General features: G+C 40.2%; 1 protein-coding gene across 5 annotated transcripts; it reads right to left on the bottom strand.

The window, feature by feature from the left end:
• Nucleotides 1–1162: 1162 nt before the first annotated feature.
• Nucleotides 1163–21237, bottom strand: LOC133975624 (small ribosomal subunit protein uS2m-like). Of its 5 annotated transcripts, none has more exons than XM_062413624.1 (5): nt 4755–6912; nt 3619–4671; nt 3302–3418; nt 3093–3213; nt 1163–2611 (listed from the first exon to the last, which is right to left on the bottom strand). In XM_062413624.1, exons 2-5 carry the CDS (start codon nt 3641–3643, stop codon nt 2065–2067), a joined length of 810 nt encoding a protein of 269 aa, XP_062269608.1. In that variant the 5' UTR covers nt 3644–4671; nt 4755–6912; the 3' UTR covers nt 1163–2064. The 5 variants fall into 5 exon arrangements, 4 of the variants coding, with proteins under 4 accessions (XP_062269608.1, XP_062269607.1, XP_062269606.1 ...); XM_062413623.1 differs by lacking the exons at nt 1163–2611; nt 3093–3213; nt 3302–3418 and adding exons at nt 6919–10096; nt 13074–13451 and having other exon boundaries at nt 4013–4671; nt 4755–4843; nt 4972–5086; XR_009924770.1 differs by lacking the exons at nt 1163–2611; nt 3093–3213; nt 3302–3418 and adding exons at nt 6919–10096; nt 13074–13453 and having other exon boundaries at nt 4013–4671; nt 4755–6739.
• Nucleotides 21238–22972: the final 1735 nt, after the last annotated feature.

Below are 22972 nucleotides of genomic sequence, written 5' to 3' on the forward strand. Positions count from 1 at the left end.
CCGCTGCTTTAAAGGGGAGGATGCGGGAGCTGCTTCTTTATTCTGCCGACATAAATCTGCTCTGTGTGAGTGTGCGCGCGCGCGTTTGTGTGAGCCTCATGTCCCTGTCTCTATGTGAGGAATGACACATGTCAACAGCACACCCTGTCTTACATATACTGTATTTACCTCCTGATTTACATGGAGGATTTGAATTATGAGCATAAATAAGACACACTTAAATATTTTCATTTTGCTAAAAAAAACAATAGGCCACTTGGTTCGTTTGTATATTCGGTGCTTGTATATTTGTCCACTTTTGTCTTGTAGGTAGACCTATTAAGCCCACTAACAATATGGCCACGTAAAACGTTATTACATATGACAAATTAAAATAGTTTAAAGAGAAAATTACATGTTTTATATTCTTTTAATTTCTTCTTAAAACCAGTTAAATCTAAGACAATAGAAACGTATCTTTACTTTTCAAACAATCACATGAAAAAATGTATTAAATCTCAACTAATACCCCAGCGGCCAATAAATCAAATAGTCCATGGCAAATTGACATGTTCTTGCTGAACTCAGATTATAATATTAAAAACCTTTTACTGGGCTCCATTTTGAGTTCCAAGAGGAAAATAAAAGATGTATATGCCGTTAGCCTTTTCTTCAAATCTGTAAAAAATAAACAAGCGCCTAATTTTATTTTAATGAAATGAAATCTATAGATACATTTTTTTTTTTCAATCAAATATTTCCAAAATGTATAAATGTATTTCTTCAATCTGCCTGCAGCTTTTCATTTTGGCCAGAAGGGTCGTGTTGGTTGCAGCTCAGTCCCTGAGCAAATACATGGAATACATATTTACTTTACACCACTTATTGGATTTCAGTTATCGATGCATTAATGTGTAATTTATTGTTGCAGCAGGTAATGGACAGGCTTATTTTATTTACTGAATTTAGTGTCGTAACGCTTATAACCCCCCCCCACAGGGATAAAAGTATCTTTGATTAAATGCATTATTTGAATCTGGATTGTAGTGGAGTACATGAATAAAGTAGCTAGAAATATATAATATAAATGGAAAAAAAAGATAATTGTGTTCATAAATATAATCCAACTGTGGCATGGATGTGGATTCACAAGAGGATAAGAAATTATACATTTGAGTCAGAGAAACAGTTTCCAATTTATATACACACAATATGCATTTATTCATTTAAAGGCTTTAAGACCTTTTGTTGCGACATGTTGCCGCACATACAATGTTTGAAATGAGTCCATGTGTTGCCTTGTATTTACTGGGTTTAACCTACAAAGGCTCATGGGTACAAGACAGTGGAAGCATGACAAGAATCTCGTGACTAGAGATGAAGATATAACGCAAACCAGGGGAAGCACAGGTCTAATCGTGACTGGATTTCAGTAAGAATAGTAGAACTATTCATTGTTTCCTTCTATATGTGCTTACTACATCCTGTGTAAGCAGTGCACCACTACATTTTGCTTGGAGAGCTAATAAGCATGAAGAGAACTTAAAAAAAAAAAGTACTATGTGACAATAGAAAATCCTTGTTTCATATTATCTACTATTGTTTAAATAGTTGAGATTGTGGTTATATTGCACAGCCCTCCATCTGATTAAACACTGGTATTGGGTTGATACTAAAATCCAAGGTCAGATTGGTGCTTCCCTAATGTAAAGGGGTTTTAGTTAATAACATTATGTTCTAACGCTTGCGAGTGTGAATATGGCAGTAACACAAAGAGCTGCCTGATTTTAGACGTCAACAACAGTGATGCACAACACAATTTATACCTTCACAAGTCATCTGCAACCCTCCTCTCTTACAGGTCTGGTATGGGGAAAATGTTGAGTTACGACGAGACGCCCATGAAACGGAAACATGATGCATTTACACAACTTCAGTCTTTATACAAAGACAGCACTGGCTAATTCAACTAGGCCCCATACACCAACATCAGAGCTTTTCTAAATATAGCTGATGAATGGGAGCAGCAGCCAGTCTTAACTCATTAATACACATGATTTAATGTCTCTTGTATCAGGAGATATGTCATGAGCTTGGCGTGGAGGGAGCGGTGAGGCCGTGCACCAGCTCCATCTGTCGCCTTTTGTCTTTGGCGCGGCTGATGGTCATCTTGAATAAGCGACAGTACAGCTCCATGGCAGCCAGAGTGTCGTCATTCCCAGGCACGGGGTACGTGATGAGGCAGGGGTTACAGTTCGAGTCCACCACACCCACTGTGGGAATGTTCATCTTCGCCGCGTCTCTGATGCCCACGTGCTGCTGGAACACGTTGTTGAGGGTGGACAGGAAGACGATGAGGTCCGGCAAGCGAACGCCTGGGCCGTACTGGATGGGGGCGTTGGTGAGGAGCCCCCCCTGCCAGTACCGCGTGTGGGCGTATTCCCCGCACTCCTGAGCGGTGCTCTCCACTAGGTGGCCGAACTGACGGCGGCGGCTGACGAACAGGATGACGCCGCCACGGTACGCAACGTGGGCAGTGAAGTTCAGGGCTTGCTGAAGGTGATCCACAGTCTGGTCAAGATCGATTATATCTTGGTCCAAGCGGCAGCCGTATAGGTAGGGCTCCATAAGTCTGGATATTGAGGGAGAGATAATAATTACAGGAAAGTTCAAACGTGATCAGAAAGACAATTGGTAAAGTGCAGAGTGTTTCATTTTTAATAACAGATGACAGAGCAAAAACGGATTACAGTATCAACAATTATCAAAACTCACCAGATCAGATACAAAAGTCAATCAAAAAACATTTTTGATTAATAAATTGATCAAGACTTCTCCACTTCCTGTTTGAACTTTTCTACAATGGCAATCTGAATATCTTTAGATGTTTGACCGTTATTGGACTACATAAGACATTTCAAGACACAATTCATACATCTTTAGACACCAAGACAATATTTTTTTTCCAACTAAATAGACCAATAGAACATCACAATGTTTCATCTGCTTCTCTGAAGGCAACTACATGGTAAAGTAAACAACCCCCACACCTTCTGAACCAGCAGCTCAACAACAGGGATTCACTTTGATTACGTGTGTAAAGTCAAACCGACCTGTGCCTGCAGCCTTGCTTATGTCCAAGATGAACTCTGGCGTCGAAAAGGTCTTTCACCGAGAAGAGCTCAGCCACACGGAAGAAGTCCGGTTTGTCCAGAGGCAGCCTCAGGACCTTTTCTGCAGGAAAGAGACATCACATTGACGTAAATCTGAGGGACAACACACAGCTCGTTCTCACTCATCCATCCCTGCTCCGGTGACTCACCTGAAACATCGTCGTGTGCAGGTTGGAGAGGTTTAGCGGACGTAGCGGTAGCATATTGGTGTCCACCACACGAGTATCCGGTGGTAACAGCTCGCAGCTGCCGAAGCCCCAACAGTCCTGAGCGAGAAACAGACATGTGACGTTAACTCGTAACAAGGGAGCACTGACAGCTAGCATCTCGGCTAGGTACTCTGCTACTGCTGGCGTTAGCGGTCAGTCGCTAACCGATAAATGCATACAATCGAAGCCCCAGGTGTGCTGGCTAGAGCTGTGAACTGCACTCACAAACCAGAAAACACTCAAGAGTTTAGTTTTACCTTTGGTCAGTGCTCGGGCAGCCATGCTTGCAGGAGTCACCTACCGCGGAAGGTCAGATTATGTCTTTATCATTTCCGGTTTACGGAGGAAGTCAATCATCGTTAAACTGAAGTACCGCCGCCTACTGTTTGGGAGTGGAGCATTTTTGTATTTTTCAATGAAAACTACTTCTGTTTTATTTAATCAACCTAGCTTAAAACAATGTAGTTGATTATTTAACAAAATTTTTGTTTTTTATTCTATGATTAGGTACTCAATCTCCTCGGTCACGACTTCAATGTTTCTCTATTAAATAAAAAAAGTGAAAAATGGTGTGCTCCATGGATCTCATACCTTCAGTGCTCACATAAACGTATACGATCTTAAAGTCATTAAACACAGTGTTTATGTATCTTACTTGTTGTGAACAACTTTATTGAAAAACTTCAACACCACTGGAAGCAATGCAATAATATTACAGAGCTATAAAATGTATATAAATATTAACGTCATGAAATAACTCCATAGGAACATGTTTTGCAATAAAGATGACACATTAAAGATATTCTATTAACAACCGCTGCAGTGTGAAGAGTAACCCATTTCATCTATGGACAACCCATTGGGAATTAAATATATAACAGCATTTAACAAAAATACTAAGATTCTGCATATTAGAATTTACTTTCTTCCTCCAAAACGAAATTCCTTTTACTTGCTGCATGAACAAATTATTAAACTTGAACTTTTTTCCCCCCATGTATTGCTGCGAATTTTGGACGCTCTACTAAATGTTCAACTTGTGTAACATTATAAACAAGGCATTAATCATTGTTTTCTAAACAAAAAAGAAATGGGACCATTAAGGGTATATTCCAAAATATCAAACTTCCATTAGTTCGGAACATAAAAACTAACAAGAAACTTTCAATAAACCAACACTTAAGATAGGTACAATGTAATTATCCAACAACCTGCAGACTGTTACATCAGACATTGTTCTACATGCACATTTTGAATGCAAATTCATGTTTTATTTGGTCATGCGTTGCTTGCTGGGTGCTTCACTTCTCCTGCAAAAAGATGGAAATGAACTGTGATGAAACATTATTGTTCTGTTTGATAGTGATCACTCGCTGAAGAGACAATCCCATACCTGTCCACTGGAACGAACTGCAGCTTTCTTTTGACGCCCTGCAGTCTCTTTCTTTTCTGCACAGGTATTCTAACGCAAGAGGCTTTCCCCTGCAAGCATTGCGAATAACATATTTAATACTTGCAGAGGGCCAGGACAACGTTTTGATGAACATCTGGCTTCATCACGAAAAGGATACAAATGGTGAAGCTTCGAAACTTGTTTTATTTTATTGTACCTTCTTGCAATTTTCAGACAGGTTCTTCCTGCAGAACATCCTGCTTCTCTCCTCTGTGGTGAGAGCTACGCAAGGTCTGATGGTGATGCCAGGGTCAATGGCACTGGACAAAGACCTGGGCAAGGCAGAGCAGGACAAGCATCAGACCACTCATCATTAATATAACAATCAAATACCGTACTTCATGAAAGCATCCATCTTAAGGTACAAGGGCTGCAAAGAATCCAACTATATTAATGAAGACGACCCACTGCTGTTTGGATCACACTCTTTATTACACAGATGCACTTAAGACACGGCAAAGTTTTTTTCATTGAAAGACACGATGAAAAAAAACAAAAAAAAACACTTCTTACAAAATATTTACAAAACCTGGCAATGCACAGCATGTTCGGTAACTTTTTTTTTGATAAACAAAAATAAATAGCCTTTTTTCACATAGGAATTTCAAGACAACTTTAACATGACAAAGAAATGAACACACTAAATATTAACTTGAGAAAAACAGAGAGAAGTAATAATGTGGCTTCTGTGGAAAGTGGAACGACACTTGAGTCGTAGAGGTGTCAAGTCCAAGACTGTTATAGTGGCTTACGTCAACAACTGAGCTTCAACTTCCCATCTATCAATTTAAAACCATACAGTGAACTAAAGGCACTGTTTCTAACAAACAAATTTGGGGTAAATTCATTATATCTTCTGTTTATCTGAGAATTGACACACGCTTGTTCCACTACAATAGCTCGGCAAAAAGGTGCCTAGTAGGGATCGATGAAGTTTGACATTTTCTTCTTATGTACAAAAGTTAGAAAGGATTTCGTGAATCAGATTTGAATTTGAGTTTGTTTTTTTTTACAGTGGCAACAGGGGCGTTTTTACTAAAGATATGGATTTAGGAAAATTTGACATGTGATTGTTGCATCTACATATGATATCCACAATAATAGGGTTATGGTTCGCTATTAACAAATATTGTCATTATTGTGAGTGACTAATCAGCCAATTATTTTGTAAATCAACTGATCCATCTTCTATTCTAAGGAACGTAGTAAAAAGAGGCGAAAAGGCCCAAGGTGACATCTTCAAATGTGTTCTTCTCCTACGACCGACAGTTCAAAAGCACATAAATTAAGCAGTGTATCATATTTTGATGATGAAAAGGAGCAAACTTACATTTGAGAAGACGGAACCAGTTTTGAAAAACACATTAAATATTTAATCTTCTTTTGATCAATCAATGGTTTCAGCTCTATTCATGTTTCCGATGCACAAGCCCCCCCTGCTCCCGAACCACCTTAGCAATGAAACCAAGCTGTGTAAAATCATGTTTGATGTACTGGACATCCAAATTTGACATTTCTAATCATAAAATATATATTTGTGTTCTGGCTTTTATTGAGATACAACTAAATAGGACATTGATAAAACATGAACAATGATTACTTTTTAACTTTTGCACATAAAATGGTCTTTAAGTTTAGATATGACATATTTTTCTGATTTATAATTCAAGGTTTTCCAGTGACACCTAAGATAAGATACCATCCTTACTTTTAGAATTATGGACTTTTCTGACAGGTTATTTTCTGGATCAATTCTTTTGTCATAAAATGTCATGGATATTTAGGACATTTTCTGCAAGAAAGTATTGTGAATTTGGATTGCAGTTCTACCCATGCAGTCTGCCTCTTCAGTCAGTGTATTGTTTTTCAAAGGCTCAGTGATCTGGATCAACCTCTTGTCATAATGGTCCCATTATGTTACATTGCTGTATAAATGTACAAACACAAAATGCCTGTTTAGTTTAATTGTATTAACAAACATTCCCTTAGTGTGTATAAATGAATAGGATTGATTGTAATGTATTTGCAGGGCACAATCAAAAAAGTAACTATTATAGAAGTTGGATTATGATGCAATGGGAGAGTGACCAAAAGAAATACTTACAATGTGGAAAAGCCCTGCTTCTTCTCTGGATTTCCCCTGTTGACTGACTCACAATCTGCCTCATCTACAAATTCTTCCTGTTTTCTTACTAGTTGCATTTCTTTATCACCTATCTTCAATCTCTTGCCTTCTTTCTTTATCTCAACTAGCAAATCTGTTTTCTCCTTTCCCTCGCTCCTTTCCCTGCTTCGAACCTGGACATGGTTGGTCCTGTTTGATTCCAGTTCAACAAACACACTCTTGTCCTTAGGCATATGCACCATACTCTGCGTCTCTCCTTCTAAAGGGCAAGTTGAGCTGTGGCCAGGTGCCTGGCTCTGTGTAAAGGACAACCTTGGTTGCTGCCTGGGAGAGGACAATATGTTCAAAACAGGGGATCTGTATTTGGCATTCACAGTCTTCTCTGTAGTCCAGGGGCAGGGTGCTACACTGGTCCTTGTGGAGGACCAAGCAGAGACTGGAGTCTGTGAACTGAGGTGGATGCCTGTGCTTTGATATGGTAGAGTTGCTGATGCAGTCTTGCTGATTTTAGATGAGGTGATAAGGAATGGTAGCCGACTGAGAGTCCCTGTGTCAGTAATTGGAAGTCCCAGGCTCTGACGCCACTTGATTGACTCAGAACGAGAATGGGCAATGCTGGAAGTCAAAACCGGTTTAAGTCTCTCGGGCTGTGGGGCGACTTCCTGTACTTCACTTCCTCCCGTGTTGGACCACCTTTGCTCGGTTCTAGCAGCCCCTGCCCCATCTGCTGGCACCAAAATACTTGGGCTACATGACTGGACTGAGGACGGACGTGACTGTGCACCAACGGTTGAGATGTCTGGCACCCAACTCTGTGGGGTTGGAAGAGACTGTCTAGAGAAAGGGTTGGTGATACTTTGTCTTGGAATTTCAGCCAGCTGATTTTCCTGTTTGACATCTTCTTCTCGAAGTGGGCTACAAACCACAACAGTACCATTCTGTGATACATCTGCGTCTTTACATTTCACTGCAGTCGGAACTTTGGCCTTTTCAGCCAGAAATCTTCTGATCTCTTGCTCAATGCTATCGTCACTGTCTACTGAAGTACTGTCTTCCTTTACCTCAAGAAGAGTGTGAGAGTTGTGCAGCGACATGGAGTCTTGACCGTCAGTCCCTTTCAATGTCCGTGTTTCACCTCCATGCACATCCTGCTTTCTACTTTGATCGGTTTGTTTAGGTTGAGAAAAGGTCTTCTGACTCAATCCAGTCGTATCTTTCACTTCATCTTTATTCTTCCGCACTTTCTTCACAGCACTGCGCTTAGAAAAAGGCTCAGGTTTGGACTTTTTGGTCTGTGAGGCAATTGTTAGCAGTGATTCTTCATCATTAAGGCACATCCTTGATTGCCGCTTCAAGTCTCTTGTCTTTTTCTTTGTCTTCTTTTTTGTCTTGAGCAGGTCTTTTATAGCAGTGTCTAGGTCCTCGTCACTGTCAAGTGAGCTGCTTTTATCTCCACTTTGTTCAGTCTTATGTAATCTAGCTATTGGGTGAGTCTGACTGTTTTTATCAATACCTGACATGATGGGTTCGCTACTGTTTTCCTCTTTGAATTTTCTTCTTTGTGTCACCGACAGTCTTGAAGGTTTCTTCTGGGTTGCAACTTGTTTTGCTTTCACTTTTTCTGGATCATTCTCACTCTGAGGCTCTTGGGTAACAGAGGAGCAAGGTGGCAGTTTGTTAACTTGGGCCTTCTGCTCAAGAAAATTTCTGATCTCCTGCTCAATCCCATCTTCACTATCGATGGAGCTGTCATCACTTTCCTCATCTGGGCAAGTGTCGGGAGTTGAACACTTTGAGGGAGATTCATTGGTGGCACAACTGCCAAGGTCAACACTGGGATGGAAGACTCCAGGCAAAACAGTTTTCGAAATGTCCAATATTGCCTCAGCACACATGAGCTCTGCCGTTGTGTTCGCCTTTGGAGGAGCAGGTGTAGGTTGATCTTTAAGATATTCCACTTTAAAGGAAAGTAAACCATTTCCATTACCTCTCTGGTTCTCTGATAGTGAATTCTTGGATATAAAAGCAGATGGCGGTACAGACTTCCCGTCTTTCTCCATTCTGGTCTTCTTCTTCCTCACTTTGGGTTTATTCATGCTTCCAATGCTTGTCCTTCCAACACCTGGTATAAACAAACTACTGCAGGGATCTTTTGTATTCGTGAATGGTTTCAGGACACTCTTCTCCTTAATTTGCTTAAGTTGGTAGCAGCGAATAGCTTCTTCAATCCCATCATCGCTTGTGGAATCAGACTCCCCTTTGATTGCAGGGAGATTTAATTCTTCACCTATGTTCTGCTGCTCCATTTTTTCTAGCTGGTATCTTTGAATGGCTTCTTCGATGCCATCATCACTACTGGAATCATTGGAGTCTTCTTCCACCTTTATTTGGAAGGCTGAACTTTTGTTCATTGGAATTTTATCAGAATCTAATGTCTTCACAATATTGTCGTTAAGGGAGGCCTTTTTCTTGTGAGACTTTTTTACCGGTATAACAGCTGGTGCTGCCAGGGTTTCGACTTTGAAACTGTTTGGATAGGGGTTGCTTGAAAACATGAACGTATTAATGTCAGAGATCTGTTCAGAAACATCAGGACTAGCTGTATTCTTCCTCTGAATTTTGGAAGCTTGGAGAAACGTGGAACAAGGGTCTGCTTTGCGTTTGTTATCACCCTTTTCTTTCAGGTATTCCACTATTGCCTCCTCAATTCCTCTGTCCACAGAACCATCACTGTCGGAGTCACTGCTCTCATGGTTGATTGGGGAGGAGGCATCAGCTTGCTGGGTTTCAGTGGTGCTTTTAATTTTGGAATTGGCTCCTACATAAGAACCCATTGCAACCTTGCAGACTTCGGAATGATCGTCTTGACCTGATAGCACATTTCTCTCAAGCTCGTCGCCCATCTCGAGTGAGGACTGGGTGCTCCTAAGGCTCTCTATGATCATCTGGACCTTGTCTGAGATAGGTGTGCCTCTGGTGGACAACTCCGGGTCAGAGTCATTGAAGCAATGAAGGCTATAGCCTCCAGGTGGGCCACATGTTCTCCATTCTGTTGTCACTGCGACAGGTGGCACATTCATCAAGTACATTCTAGTGTAGGGTGAGGTCCTCGACCACTGGAGTGCAGCTGCCTCCGATCCCAATCACATCTTTCAATCTATGAAGAAAACAAAAATAGTTCCAGGAAGGTCAAAGTAAATTCAAAATAATCATCTTCATAATATATATTTTATATCAATTTATCTGTTGAACTTTTGGTATAGTGTTATTGATGAAACATATATTGTGATAGCTACTCCCAATTTTTCAGCGACCATCCATAAGGAGTATTGATGCTTCAGAGGCATTTATTGTGATATAACTACGTTTTTAGGTGCATTAAAACTCTTACACAGCAGGCAAGTTTATAATCACATCAAACTATTCATGGTAATTAACCACAAACACTTACATATTCTTAAACATTATAATTGTTTATATATATATATATATATATTTTCTAGTACTATGCACTCCAGCAGCACAAGAACACTTTCCTACTGGACACTGACCCAATCACATCATTGCATTCTGTACCATAGGGTCAGACCAATTCCTGTATCTGTAATATGCATATGTGATTTATGTATGTATGTCGGTGAGGTGTATAAGTGTATAAGCTACTGGATGATCAAAATTTCCCACGGGATTAGTAAAGTATCCCTCTATCTATCTATCAAACCAATTTGGAATAAAAAAAAAGGTATTCTCAGAGATTCCGATTTAGTAAAGATGCAGGGTCCAATGTAAGAGCCTCTTCTTTAATAGGGTGCATGCTCAACAAATTAGCAATAATGTAATTACCGCAAAGTAATTGTCACAAATGAGCCAAGGAACCGGGACCCCAGGTCAGTTGTCCAATTTGTCCACTTAGGGATCCCGCCATAGGGCTTCCCTGAGGCTGTGATGTGAGCCTTAAAACCATATTTTAGCAGGTCACATTCTACTGCACCTGGTAATGTGATGCCTTTTCTATCATAAGTCCCTTAGACCCATTAGTTGTCAAGTTTATTATGGCATTGGGTAATACACATTCTTTTACTGGTTGACATTTACTTTCAAACACATTTTACAACCAAATTATACAACCAGGTGTTTTCCAAACCTTTCTAGACCAAGGTAAAAGAAATCCATCATCTCAGTAGTGAATTTAACACATCTTCTCTTTCTTATATAGTTTAGGTTGGTAAATAGTACATTTATAGGGCGGGGGCTCAGTGAAACCCCCTAAAAGAGCCCTAAAGCTCCCCAGACTCCTCTCAATCAATTTGAGAGTCACATATTCTATATTTATCGAGCTTGACAGGCATCAGGGAAACAGTTCAGATCAATAGTTTGCACTAATTAGCCAATTAAACCTTCACATTACTTCCTCCAAATCAACGCAGGTAAGATGCTGTAGGAGTAGGATCTGAAGTTACAGGTTGTACTTTATGTTATTAGTTAAATGTTATGTTGCTTTACATTCATGTTCGATGGAAATGTTGTACAGATATGGTTTGGCATTAAAACCTATTAACTTCAGTAGCTAATTTTTGACTTGTGACCCCTCAAAAAAACCCAGCGCCTGGATTCTCTCACCTTAGCAAGGTCATAGTAGAACTATTCAATGATTCCAGATGTGTACAGCAGATTTGTTTCCTTTTCCTCTCCTATTAATCATGTTCACATCCCTCCAGATTCGTTTGGGGACTCCCTGGATGTGCCCTCCTGTTTATGGACGGGCCTTGTGTCCCATGGTTGCAACTATTTCACTCCACTTTAGTTCTGATTAAACTATTCTCACAGACGGAGCTAGGTTTTACTGCCAACACTATTCACACATAATAATGTCATATGTAATAATAAATCACCTCGGACATTTCACTTGCATTTTTCTGATAATACAGTGAAGTTCTGCACTTTGTAGAGTACTTCAACTACAGTAAAGGATGCGAGTATACCTCATCATTGTTATTGACACTGTCTGTCTTTACATCCGCTACTTTATTGCTTTTCACAGTCCGGATTTTGTTCTCGTAGATCAGAATGCTCTTAAATACAAGTTAAACCAGTTAAATACCTTCTCTAGACTGCAGATGTCGGTTAAATGGTGCATAGACTGTTATCACCATGTGTTGCACACATATTGAACAGAGGACGGACTTGTCCTGTGGAGCATGAACCCAGTAGGATTGGGACACTGTCCTGTGAGTTAACGTGATACGTCCAGAACCCGAGTTAAACCGTGCAGCAACCCCCCACGAACAAGCATGCTGTCGGGGACATTAACAAGGGCGAGGAGTCGTTTTTGCTGCGATGCTTCAAGGTGTAGCTACATCCACCCCTCCCGGCTCAGTGTGCAGGCTGCACGGACAAACAGCCACCGACTGCAGCCGGATCCTGAGTCACTACATCTCCAACAACAGCCTCGTCCACGGGCTGTTGAAGCTGGTGGAAGGATGAACCAGGATGTGGTCACCGCAGCCGCCCCACTGAAAATATGCTGAAAGGCGCATCGAGCGAGCTAAAGAGTAGCATCGAAACCCGAGCCCGGTCAGACGCCAACTTTGTTTGACACATCATGTGTACAAAGAAAGTTTCTCCAGACCTGCCAGCATCAGTGGGCACCATTTCCATCTATTACACAAGCGAAACGTGTCGCTGCAAACAGTTCCCCTCCCGGACGTGTTCCTTGTAGCTACAGACAAACCCCGGCTGTCCCCGTAACCGCCAAGCGGCAGCCACTGCACCGCTGCCCGGCATGAGGCGTCAGGAGACTCCGCAGAGCAACCATGTTTCTTGTGGACGGCCACGGTTATCAAACCCCGCTAAATTCGCTATGTGGCGCCGCTAAACTCGGATTAAATACCCACGGACGTGTTGAAGTTAAACACGGAGGTGCTTTTCAAACGAGAAAGGACGGGGAAGATGGGAAAACGGCGGTGGGAAGATCCGCGGCTAGTCGGTGACTTGAAAGACACAAGCGGGCCTCCCGGCTGCTGCAGCCCCGGCATTTTCTCCGCCGAAGAAAGCCTTTGTATTGGGCCACAGCTCGCACTCCCAGCCCCGGCTCTCTCCCCACGGGACGAGACGGTGCACGAGTCGAAACTTACCCGGTCAGGAGACACGGAAGGGCCGCTAGAGAAGGAGCGTGGCCATCGCCGCGACGGTTAAAGGTATTTCGAGAAGCCGTCGAGGAGATGTGTCGGTGTCCGTCTGCAGCTCACACACACACCGCCTGGAGCTCACCGCCGAGTGCCCCCTCCTCCGCTCCGACTGCCGGGCGGACCAGTTTCCTCCAGAGCCCCAGTCAAGCCAAGCCTTTCAAATATGGCACCGGGGAAATATGCACACTCAACTTCCTATTTGGCGATATTCTGCCCGATTTCATTACAGAAAACCCTCTTTATCGTCTATTTATCGTACTTTAAGGCACGAAGTAGGTTTTATGGAAGCAGCTTTTTCGTGCAAATAAGCGTTAAAATAGTTCCCCATTGTATCCAAGAGCAACGCCTTCCTATCACAAAGTTCGTCTCTCATCGCAGAGGAGTTCGATAAATTTAGAAACTCAAATTCATGATCTATCAACTCTGGAGTTCTACTGGAATAAAAAACCTGCACATTTAATTTATTTTTATAATTATTTTCTGAAACTTAGTCGAGGTTCCCCCTGAAATCCGCTGTACAACTTGTCACTGTTATATCTTTATAATGCCCCTAAAAACATGGGATTAATGTCCCCACAAGGTCCTTGACATCCATTCGGAGACATTCATCCCTTGATTTCATTCGTATATTCAGCAAGATCAGATATGTGCCTATATTACACCTAGGGCTGCAACCATAATGATTATTTTCATCATCAGTTGGTAGAATTTCATTATCTTCTTCATTAATGATATCTAGGAAATGACTAAATACAATGAAAAATCCCAATTACACGTTTTTTTATCTGTGTTTGTATCGCTTTTTTCAGACCGACACCCGGAACCCAAACATATATACAGGTTATTATTACTTAAAAATATGATGAGCAGCCATTAATCACATTGCAGAAGAAGCAACAACAGAAGTTTATGCAATTTGGCTTGAAAAACTACTACAACGACTCATCGCTTATCAAAATATGTTTCTAGCCTTCAATTTATGAACTAATCTGGATAACCCAAACAAATCAACATCCTTTTTAGTTTTTGTGTACGTTTTAATTAGATCCTAGACAATAGACAAGACAATACGAGTACTACAATATAATTCAAATATCATTCCAGGAATGAAAATGCATCATTATTCCTCCCATTCATGGCACATTCTTTGTCCCCAGTCATTGGTCCATGCCCTTGAATTTAAATGAATATGCAATATCTATAGTGGTTCTCTTTGCAGTGTTCACTAAAGCACGTCTGTTGAAGTAGGGGCACAACAGAATGCACAGCTGTGACCTCCTCAGTATAACTCTTTTAGGAAGGTTACTCTACATCTGGAGGTTAATTACAAAGAGGTGGCTTGGCAGATTGAATCCTGTAAAATATACTAAATGACGATACATTTGCCAGATATCTTTCATCGTGCTCACTGCAACATGCCCCCAAAAGGAAGCACTGTACCTTGGACCCTGGAGCGTTGCCATTAGCTTCAATAACAACAACATGGAAACCCCAGAGGATCAAAATCAAGTTGAATGCATCCACACAGAGATTTGAAACTGTGTTCACAGCCAAAATGCTTGTGAGCCGGGATATTAAACATTTACCACATGTGACGCAAATGCCCCTGAACTTGACTAGACACCTATTAATCATTTGACTTTTGCTTCTTTGCACAAATTTGACTTTAATCTTGATTTGATGAGTTGCCATGAATATTTGTTACTACAACACAAGTGAAGGTTTCCTAGTTTTTCTTGTAAACACCAGCAGACACAAGAGAGCACATTATATGGCAAAGACCAAGAGGAGCACAAAACAACTGAAAGATGGTTAACTGAAGTTCATTTAGTACATCTAACCTGTTTATTAGGCAACTATTTAACTCTGTGGATATAAACATTCAGCCACATAATTGACACTGGATAATGGGCTTGTTCAGAGTTATAATACTGAGAAATCTCAATAAGAACAGAGATATTACCGATTTTTGGATCATCATTTGAAACCCCAAAAAATCAATTCGATTAATTATATTGATTATTATAGGTCGATTAATTGATTTCCAAAAATGTGGTGTACATAGTGCGTTATCTGGAATTAAGCAAAAATAGGACAAACATGCTCTCATAATACCTTCAAGAATCCATTTTCAAATTAATTGACATTATTTTGTTAGAATTTAGGGGATAAAGAGCAGGCTCATGTATCCTGATGCATTTTTCTTTATATTGTGACACAGTTTCAGTTTTGCAGCATTACCTAACATCACTCCTGTTGGAACTGTCCACAAAGTTTATTATGCATCATCTTATAAGTGTGATTCTGTGATCTGAATCTTCATGGAATGGAAAAAAAACACACTGCTACTGCTACTCAAAGCTACCAAGTTTCACATCATTGGATACTGTGAGTTATGCATCATGTTCTATTTGGTTTCAAGTTGGCTGTTGGTCAATAAATGAAGTCTTTATTCTGATTCAGAACCATTTACTCCAGTATTGTATTTCTTATTGATATAATAAATGGCCACTTGCATCTCAGCATTGAGACTTTTAGGGCTGATTATGATGATATTATAATTACTATTTTCATTATCAAGAGATATCTTATTCATAATGTTTTGCTGAAAGTTGATGGAAATCAAAGAAACCAAGGATCAACAATAGTTGTTATTCTGCCAATGGAATTGTTTCCATATTTTGAGGGCCTGTATCAGTTGGTCCAACTTAAACTTGTTCATGTTAACAAAGAAGCAAAAGTGATGAAGTTCCTTTGCATTTTGTCACCTTCTGTGATGTGTTGATAGGTGACTGTGGTTCAAATTTACTATTCATTACTGGCTTCAAGTTGTCATTAGTGGCACACAAGAAAAAGTGTCTCCACTGCACGTAGTGAAAATTGCCTAACACTCTCTTTACTTTGGCACGCTTAATGATTGGTGCTGTGTGATATTCCATAAGGATTTAGATTCTCAAGTTTGAAATCGTCTCAGTTTCACAAATTTGAAATACTTCAAATTTTCCAGTGTGTAATATTTAGGTGAAAGGGATCTTTTGACAAGAATTTAGTATAAAATAATCCTAGTGATGTTTTCAAGAGGGTGTTTCATATAAATCATAGAAATTATTGTTCTATTTAGATTAGAACAGGCCCTTTATATTGAAATACTTTATATTTACATCAGAGGGGGTCCTCTCTATGGAGGCTGCCATGTTTCTTGTAGTAGCCCAGACTGGACAAACTAAACACCCTTTGAGTTTCTATGTAAACTGAAGGTTACCAGAGGTTCTCTTTCATGGTTGGAAGGGGAGGATGAGGTGAGGGGTATTCAGCTGCAACATGCAACTTCACCACTTTATGTCACTAAATTCTACACACTGAACCTTTAAATAAATCTCTTTAACTATAAAACCATTTTCCTAAAGATAAGGGTTGGTTCAACGCATGAGAGCCACCCTTACATGCAAAGATGATGTCGATATCCATATATTAATGAATATAAACAACAGTAAAAAAAATGAAATGGGTATTTCAATACCTGTGATTATGGTTTCTTTATAACAGTGAATTTCATGCATATAACAGACATAGACATGTGAGTTGAGTAAACAAGTGGAAAGTAGCATGATCTGCAAAATTCCCTAATTACTTACTTTACCCACATTTTACCTACTGCATTACACTGACACTGGGATAATAAAGGCATCTACGCAATAAAATATTTTTACAATCAGCAAAATAAATAGAAAAATAGGTAATAGGGAGGATTTTAAGTCCATATTCAAACAGTGTTTCGATGATAAAACTCAGAACATAAAAACTAATAGTGAACATGGAGCCAAAATACTATAACTATACTACTATACTACAATACACCACAGTATTCACTTGTATACGTTCTATTTTGGGATTCCCAATATTGTCTTCTTGTCCACTGCTCCATTTGCACCAATAATCACTGCAAGTAATTAACCCATTCAGTGTTAATGTGACTAAACCTTAGACTGTAAATAAAATGACATGTCTCCACTTCCTGCAACTATCCAGAAATTAAGCTAAAATATCCTGGATAGGAACACTGTCTTGTTGTGCAATTGGAGCCAGACCCTGCGCAGTTGCAATCGGGGGATGGAGCCTGCGATACACCCACTCGACCAATCGCAAGTCGGTCTCATCTTCTAATCTTGATGTTTCACCACATTTTATATAATCAAATCACCTATTATAAACTTACAATAATGAGAATAATCTTTTGTCCAGTTTGACTTTTTAGTTTTGTACATGTCCAATTCATGATGCATCACCTATACTTCAACCTGCCACCAGGTAGCGATACAGACACTTATACCCACTTTTTGGCCGGCTCGATGTCGTCCACCTTTACATACAATCTGTGGCCTAAACCAGTTTGCTCTTTCTTCATGGTGTTGCAGAGAATGGTGACAGCACCACAACAACACATTGCTACGCCCCTGACCTTGAAATGTTCTTCGTCCAGTCATTTGATGTTTAAATTTGCATGCAGTAGCGGAAGGGCTCAGCCGGCTCTCGATGCTTGGGTAATAAAGCTGAGTCTGATGTCAATAATAATAAGGACCATGTGAGTCTCAGACCAACTGCATCATTCATTTGATTATAAAACAAAGACGGCTTGATGGAAATACAGTCCCTCTCATGCCTTTTACTTTCTATCGCCATGTTTCTGGTCATTCACCAGAACATGCTGTCAGCTACGTCGAGCAAAAAGACACCACAGAGCAAAGAAAGGAGGTTCAGCACCATGGACAGCAACCACTCACTCCAACCTGGAAGAGGAAAGCTAAAAGGGGACATGCACCTTATGTCTCCTTCACCTGGTCTTACAAACCTATGGAGGTAACTGCTGCTGTCAATCAGAATACTGTTATTGCTGAATTCATAACCATAAGTAGACTAGAACCTCTACAGTAGGAATGTGATCAAACTGATTCCCCGAGGCTGCAACTTGGCATCGCTGGTACTTTGTGCTGACTCTGATTTCTCTTTCTAGGTCCTGATAATTTGCCCACATTCTCTGTTCACTCAGCGATGTTGTTTGTCTTCATTATGGAACAAAGAATGATCCACGGCCGATTAGCAGACCAGACTGAACAAAAATGCAGAATTACTATACCTAAAGGCTTTCTACATGTTTAATGTGAGGTATAAAAGAAAGCCCACCTGTTTATCCAAATACATAAAAGCAGACACTCTTTTAATTGAGTGTTTTACTGTTATGGTTCAATCTGCGCTAAAATGTAGAACTAGCCATAAATTCAACTTAAATTAAATCTACCGCAGTGTGGAATACTGCAGGTCTTTTTATGTCTTGGCAGTCACATTATTAATGTCCTCTTCCAAATATTTAAGTTGACCATGTTTTTTTACTTGCTAAACAATGGTAAAGTTAATAAATAAATGTGAAATTAAGGAGCTTAAATTCACTCAACTGCCCTTAGTACAGCTAATGTCCTAATCAATACCTTATGCATTGATTAGAAGGATCCAGAAGCATCAAATACACATACAGAAAGAATGATGTTTTTATGTTAAAATATTAACTATATTATATATTGGCTCCATTTGATAACTAATCCATACCAATACTTACACACACTGGTGCTATAATTGAATCCTGGAAAAAGTTAAACTTCATTAAAATTGGCATGTTCATCACTTGGGACTCATGTAGATTGGAATTGATTACATGAAGTCCATACTTTGTTGGAGTTGAAGGAGTAAGAGGAGACAAATTAATGCATAAAACACAACACGTTCGAAAAGCTGATAAAGAAAAAGAAAAACAAGTACCACATTACCGCTATAGAGAGAAAAGTTGGACGGAAATTATTTCCGTCCAACTAAATCCAAGAAAACAAATCGATAAAAAACACAAGCCATGATTAAATGACTTTGTATTTAATTAAATTTTCCTCATGTTACCAGTGGAAGAAAATTATAATTAAAGGAAGAATTGATTGGATCACAAAAGCCTGTGTTAATTACCACTGTTATAGGAACAAATTGAGAAAGAAAACTGGTATCAACCTTAAGAAGCACGACGCTCAGTGTAAACACACAGATGTTTTTTCTTCTGTCGCCCTGTCAAACTCTAGTCTGCCTGAAGACAGCTCATGGCTGACACAATCAAACGCCTGAGGCAGAGCCACAAACAGGACAGAGCAGTGCTGCTGCTCAGAAGAAAGCGGTAAGTGATATAGTACCAACACTTTAGTAGCTGTAAGGATTCACATGAACTAATGACACGTCTCAGTGACACAATTAAAATACTGTTAATTAAAATTGTCATCAAGTTTTTAAATAAAAACACAATAAAAAGCTATTCAGACTTTTGTCTTATCTTTAGCCACAACCTAACCTAAGTTAGTTTTTCTTCAAGATGCCACCAGATGGCAGTGTAGCCCTGCAGGAAATCAGACACAATGAACTATACTGTAGCAGTAAAGAAAAAATAAGCAGGTGGAAACTGAACTGCATGAGCACACATAAAATAAAATGAAGGAATAAATAGTCATTAAACACATTTAATTGAAGGTTGCCTATAAAGTTGTATAGTAACCATTATATAAAATCCATGCTTTAGTTTTCAAGGCCTCAATCAGATTTTCTGGCTTCACACTTATTTTTTTACTTGTATATAAAGACAAAATCTTCTTGCACCAATCATTTGTCAATATGGCAGATTGACTCCCCTTAAAAAACAATACATGCATTTTGTGTTATGAAGAGTTAATGTCAGCAGCAAGATTCAATATCAGCAACTACAGTCTTTTTAAGATTTTTCCTCCCTTAAAGAAAAAAAATCCCATCCTCAGTATATTTCTTGTGAAATCTTCAATCTAGCGTAGGGTTTCTCATTGGAGACACAGTGGTGCTGCTACAGGGGGCAGCAGAGACCCAAAACGCTGCTTCAATTTTTCTCTTTTGCAGTATTTATTACATGCCGACAAGAGGAAGATGGCGCAGCAACATATTTAATTACATCACAAAGTTCACAGTCAATTTGTCTCCTCTCAATCTGCATCATCTCCTCACAGGAGCTTGACGACCTCATGTGATGGCTGACGTTTGTAAACCAAAAATTAAACTGATCTGTAGCCCAAAAATTCCCACTGGGGCAGGGACATTATCGTTCCTATTGCGCCTGTCAAATACTAAAAGTGCATATGTCTCGCAGGTGTAGACAAACAACAATAGTGTGATGAGATGAGGCTGAAAAGAAAGAAAGAAATAAGTGCCCTCGAGCCCTGGCACAGACGCTGCAGAGAGAGACCTTACAGTAAGAGCTGACGGAATGAGGTTTTACAATGAGATGTAAAAAGGCTTGAGGATGATGTTCAGCGAGAAAGCCAAGACCCCTGCTGTGACCCTTCTCCCACTCAGCACACATGTATACACATATGCAGATCCACCCACACAAAGCGCAGTGTGCCAGCGCTGATCTGTTTTGACAAAAAAAAAAAAACGCTCCGTGTTTGAGCCAACCACATTAATCAGGAGTGATCTCCAATGTACCAACAAAACAGCAGAACCAACTTACTCAATGAGGATAATAGCTTTATGGCACCTTCTGAAACAGCCGCAACAAAGGGCTTCACAGAAAAAGGACAAGAAAAGAAAGCTACACAAATTAATCTAATAATGTAGTTAGCCATATTAATTCAATGCACTTGGGGCAGGAGCGAAGGGGCAGTGGGAGTGAGATGGAGGTCTCTGAAAGGTCATAAAACAGTATATGCTAACAGAACGCGTATCCTCTTTCTTGTACAACGCCATGACAATTTCCGAACCATCTCACAGGACGTTACACCCACAATCATTTTCAGAGAAACACCTTAAATGCTAAACGCTCAGGCACCATATACCATTGCTTACCCAGTGATGATGAGGAAAGGGCGAAGACTTGCAGGGAAATTGATAGAAAGTAACAATGGAGAGACCACCTGGAGTTGCCTCAGGCCCACAGTGAGTTTTGAGATCAGCAGCAGCTCCTGCACCGCTCCAGGCGATGTGTCCGGACTGCACTGGAGGTCATGGCGACTACACACCGGTACACAATGTTCTCCGGGTGGTCAGCAGACAGTCACGGCCACCGGTGAGCGTTTGGTTTGTGTAAAAACAGAGGGTGTACTTTGTCCACAGTTAATGCTAATATTTGTGGTGGCTGATTCCAACTTTTTGGGGTCAGTCGTTCACCTTGGCAACGCGTGTGAATGAATATGGGGGGTGGAGCCTCTGAAGGACCAGTGTATTTATTTGTTTTCAAATATCAACAGTGATTCCCAAGAATGAGTTACCCTACCTTTTAAGTGTAGAACCAAACATTTTCCAAACAGGAACCTAGGTTACATAACTGTTCAGCATCCTCTGAAGTAAGAAAGCATAACACATGATTAAATCTGACTGATTCTCCAGTTAACTGAGCAGGCAGAGGCAGGAAAACCTGAGCATATATTGCATTTGAGTCTTTTTTTTTCACGATGAAAGCTGCCTTAAAGTCATATGTCTCAATGTGAAATGTATGTAGGTTAAAACTGAATAAACTGTTTTTGCAGCCGCCAGAGGCTTCAATCGGTGCATGATATTGTTTTTTGATGGATTTACATCCTGGCAGCTTATTTCCCCCTGAGTTTTCTATTCTTGGAGTGCATGTAAGCCTTTCAGAGAGAAAGAAAACAATGTATCAGCTTGTCAGGTTTGACAGGGAGCATGATTTAATGATACACTGAACTCTGACATCCTGTTCACGTGAAGTCGATGGCAGAACGGTGGCATCGGGTTTTCAAGATGAATTGGCAAACTGTCACTTGAGGAAATTAAACTAGACTTTCTTTTCCATTTTGGAACTCAACCACATCAAGAGCAAATGCATTTGTATTAAATAAATCAACAGAATCACAGAAATGAATCCTATTAATTCCGCCCTGGGTTTCTGCCAGTGGCGGCTCGTGAACCATCAAACTCAAGCCAGACTCAACAAAATCAACAAAATCAACACAACACACAATATGCCAATCCTGTAGCCTTCATCGAGCTGCATTACTCAAAGCACATCCAGTTAGTCAACTCTGTTTCTCATAGAAAGAGAGGGAGCAGCCTCGGGTGTGAACTTGTCCTCATCCCTTCCCGGGTCGGTCTGGAACAAGCTCACTTGGTCCAGCCTCAGTGACAGCGGTTTTACCTGGGGGTCGACCAATCACAAAAAAAAAGAAATGACTGAAATCATTCCCTATTAGCTGTAAATAAAAGTGGGAGTGTCTTGGGTGCACATTGTTATTCACAGGTGCTTACGGTCTATCAGGTGTTTTGTATGAGTAAACTATTATTATCCAATGAAATTATATTTCACATGTTAAAATAGGATTAACTTTTTAAGCATTTTTTTGCTATCGACCAACAAGTAAGCATGAGACGCTGCCCTGTTGCATTTGGCTCTCCTGCTATTTCAGCTCTATGGCATATTTGTTATTGCGATTTTACGTCCTTGCCTTTTCACAGCAGATCATTTCGATGCCCTGCAATGTCGCACAGAGGCCACGTTGCATAACCACTTTTCCTTCTCAACCTCCGAGACTGGCATCAATTCAGAGGTTGTCTCATCCAAAGACGATCTACATTTTTCCTCACAGGGCAGAATTTATTTTTTACAAGACAAACGAGTCACATTTACATTTTTACACCGTCTGTCTTTGCACCAGACTTTGTGCTTTAGTGTATTTTACTGCCTGTAATCAGTGGCTGGCACGTGAAGTATGGGAATGTAATGGCCGTGGACTTCACGGTTGAAAAAGTGTGGGAGGAGATGAATGCTGTTATTAATTTCC

This window comes from Platichthys flesus, chromosome 19 (assembly GCF_949316205.1).
Source record: "Platichthys flesus chromosome 19, fPlaFle2.1, whole genome shotgun sequence".
Lineage (NCBI taxonomy): Eukaryota > Metazoa > Chordata > Actinopteri > Pleuronectiformes > Pleuronectidae > Platichthys > Platichthys flesus.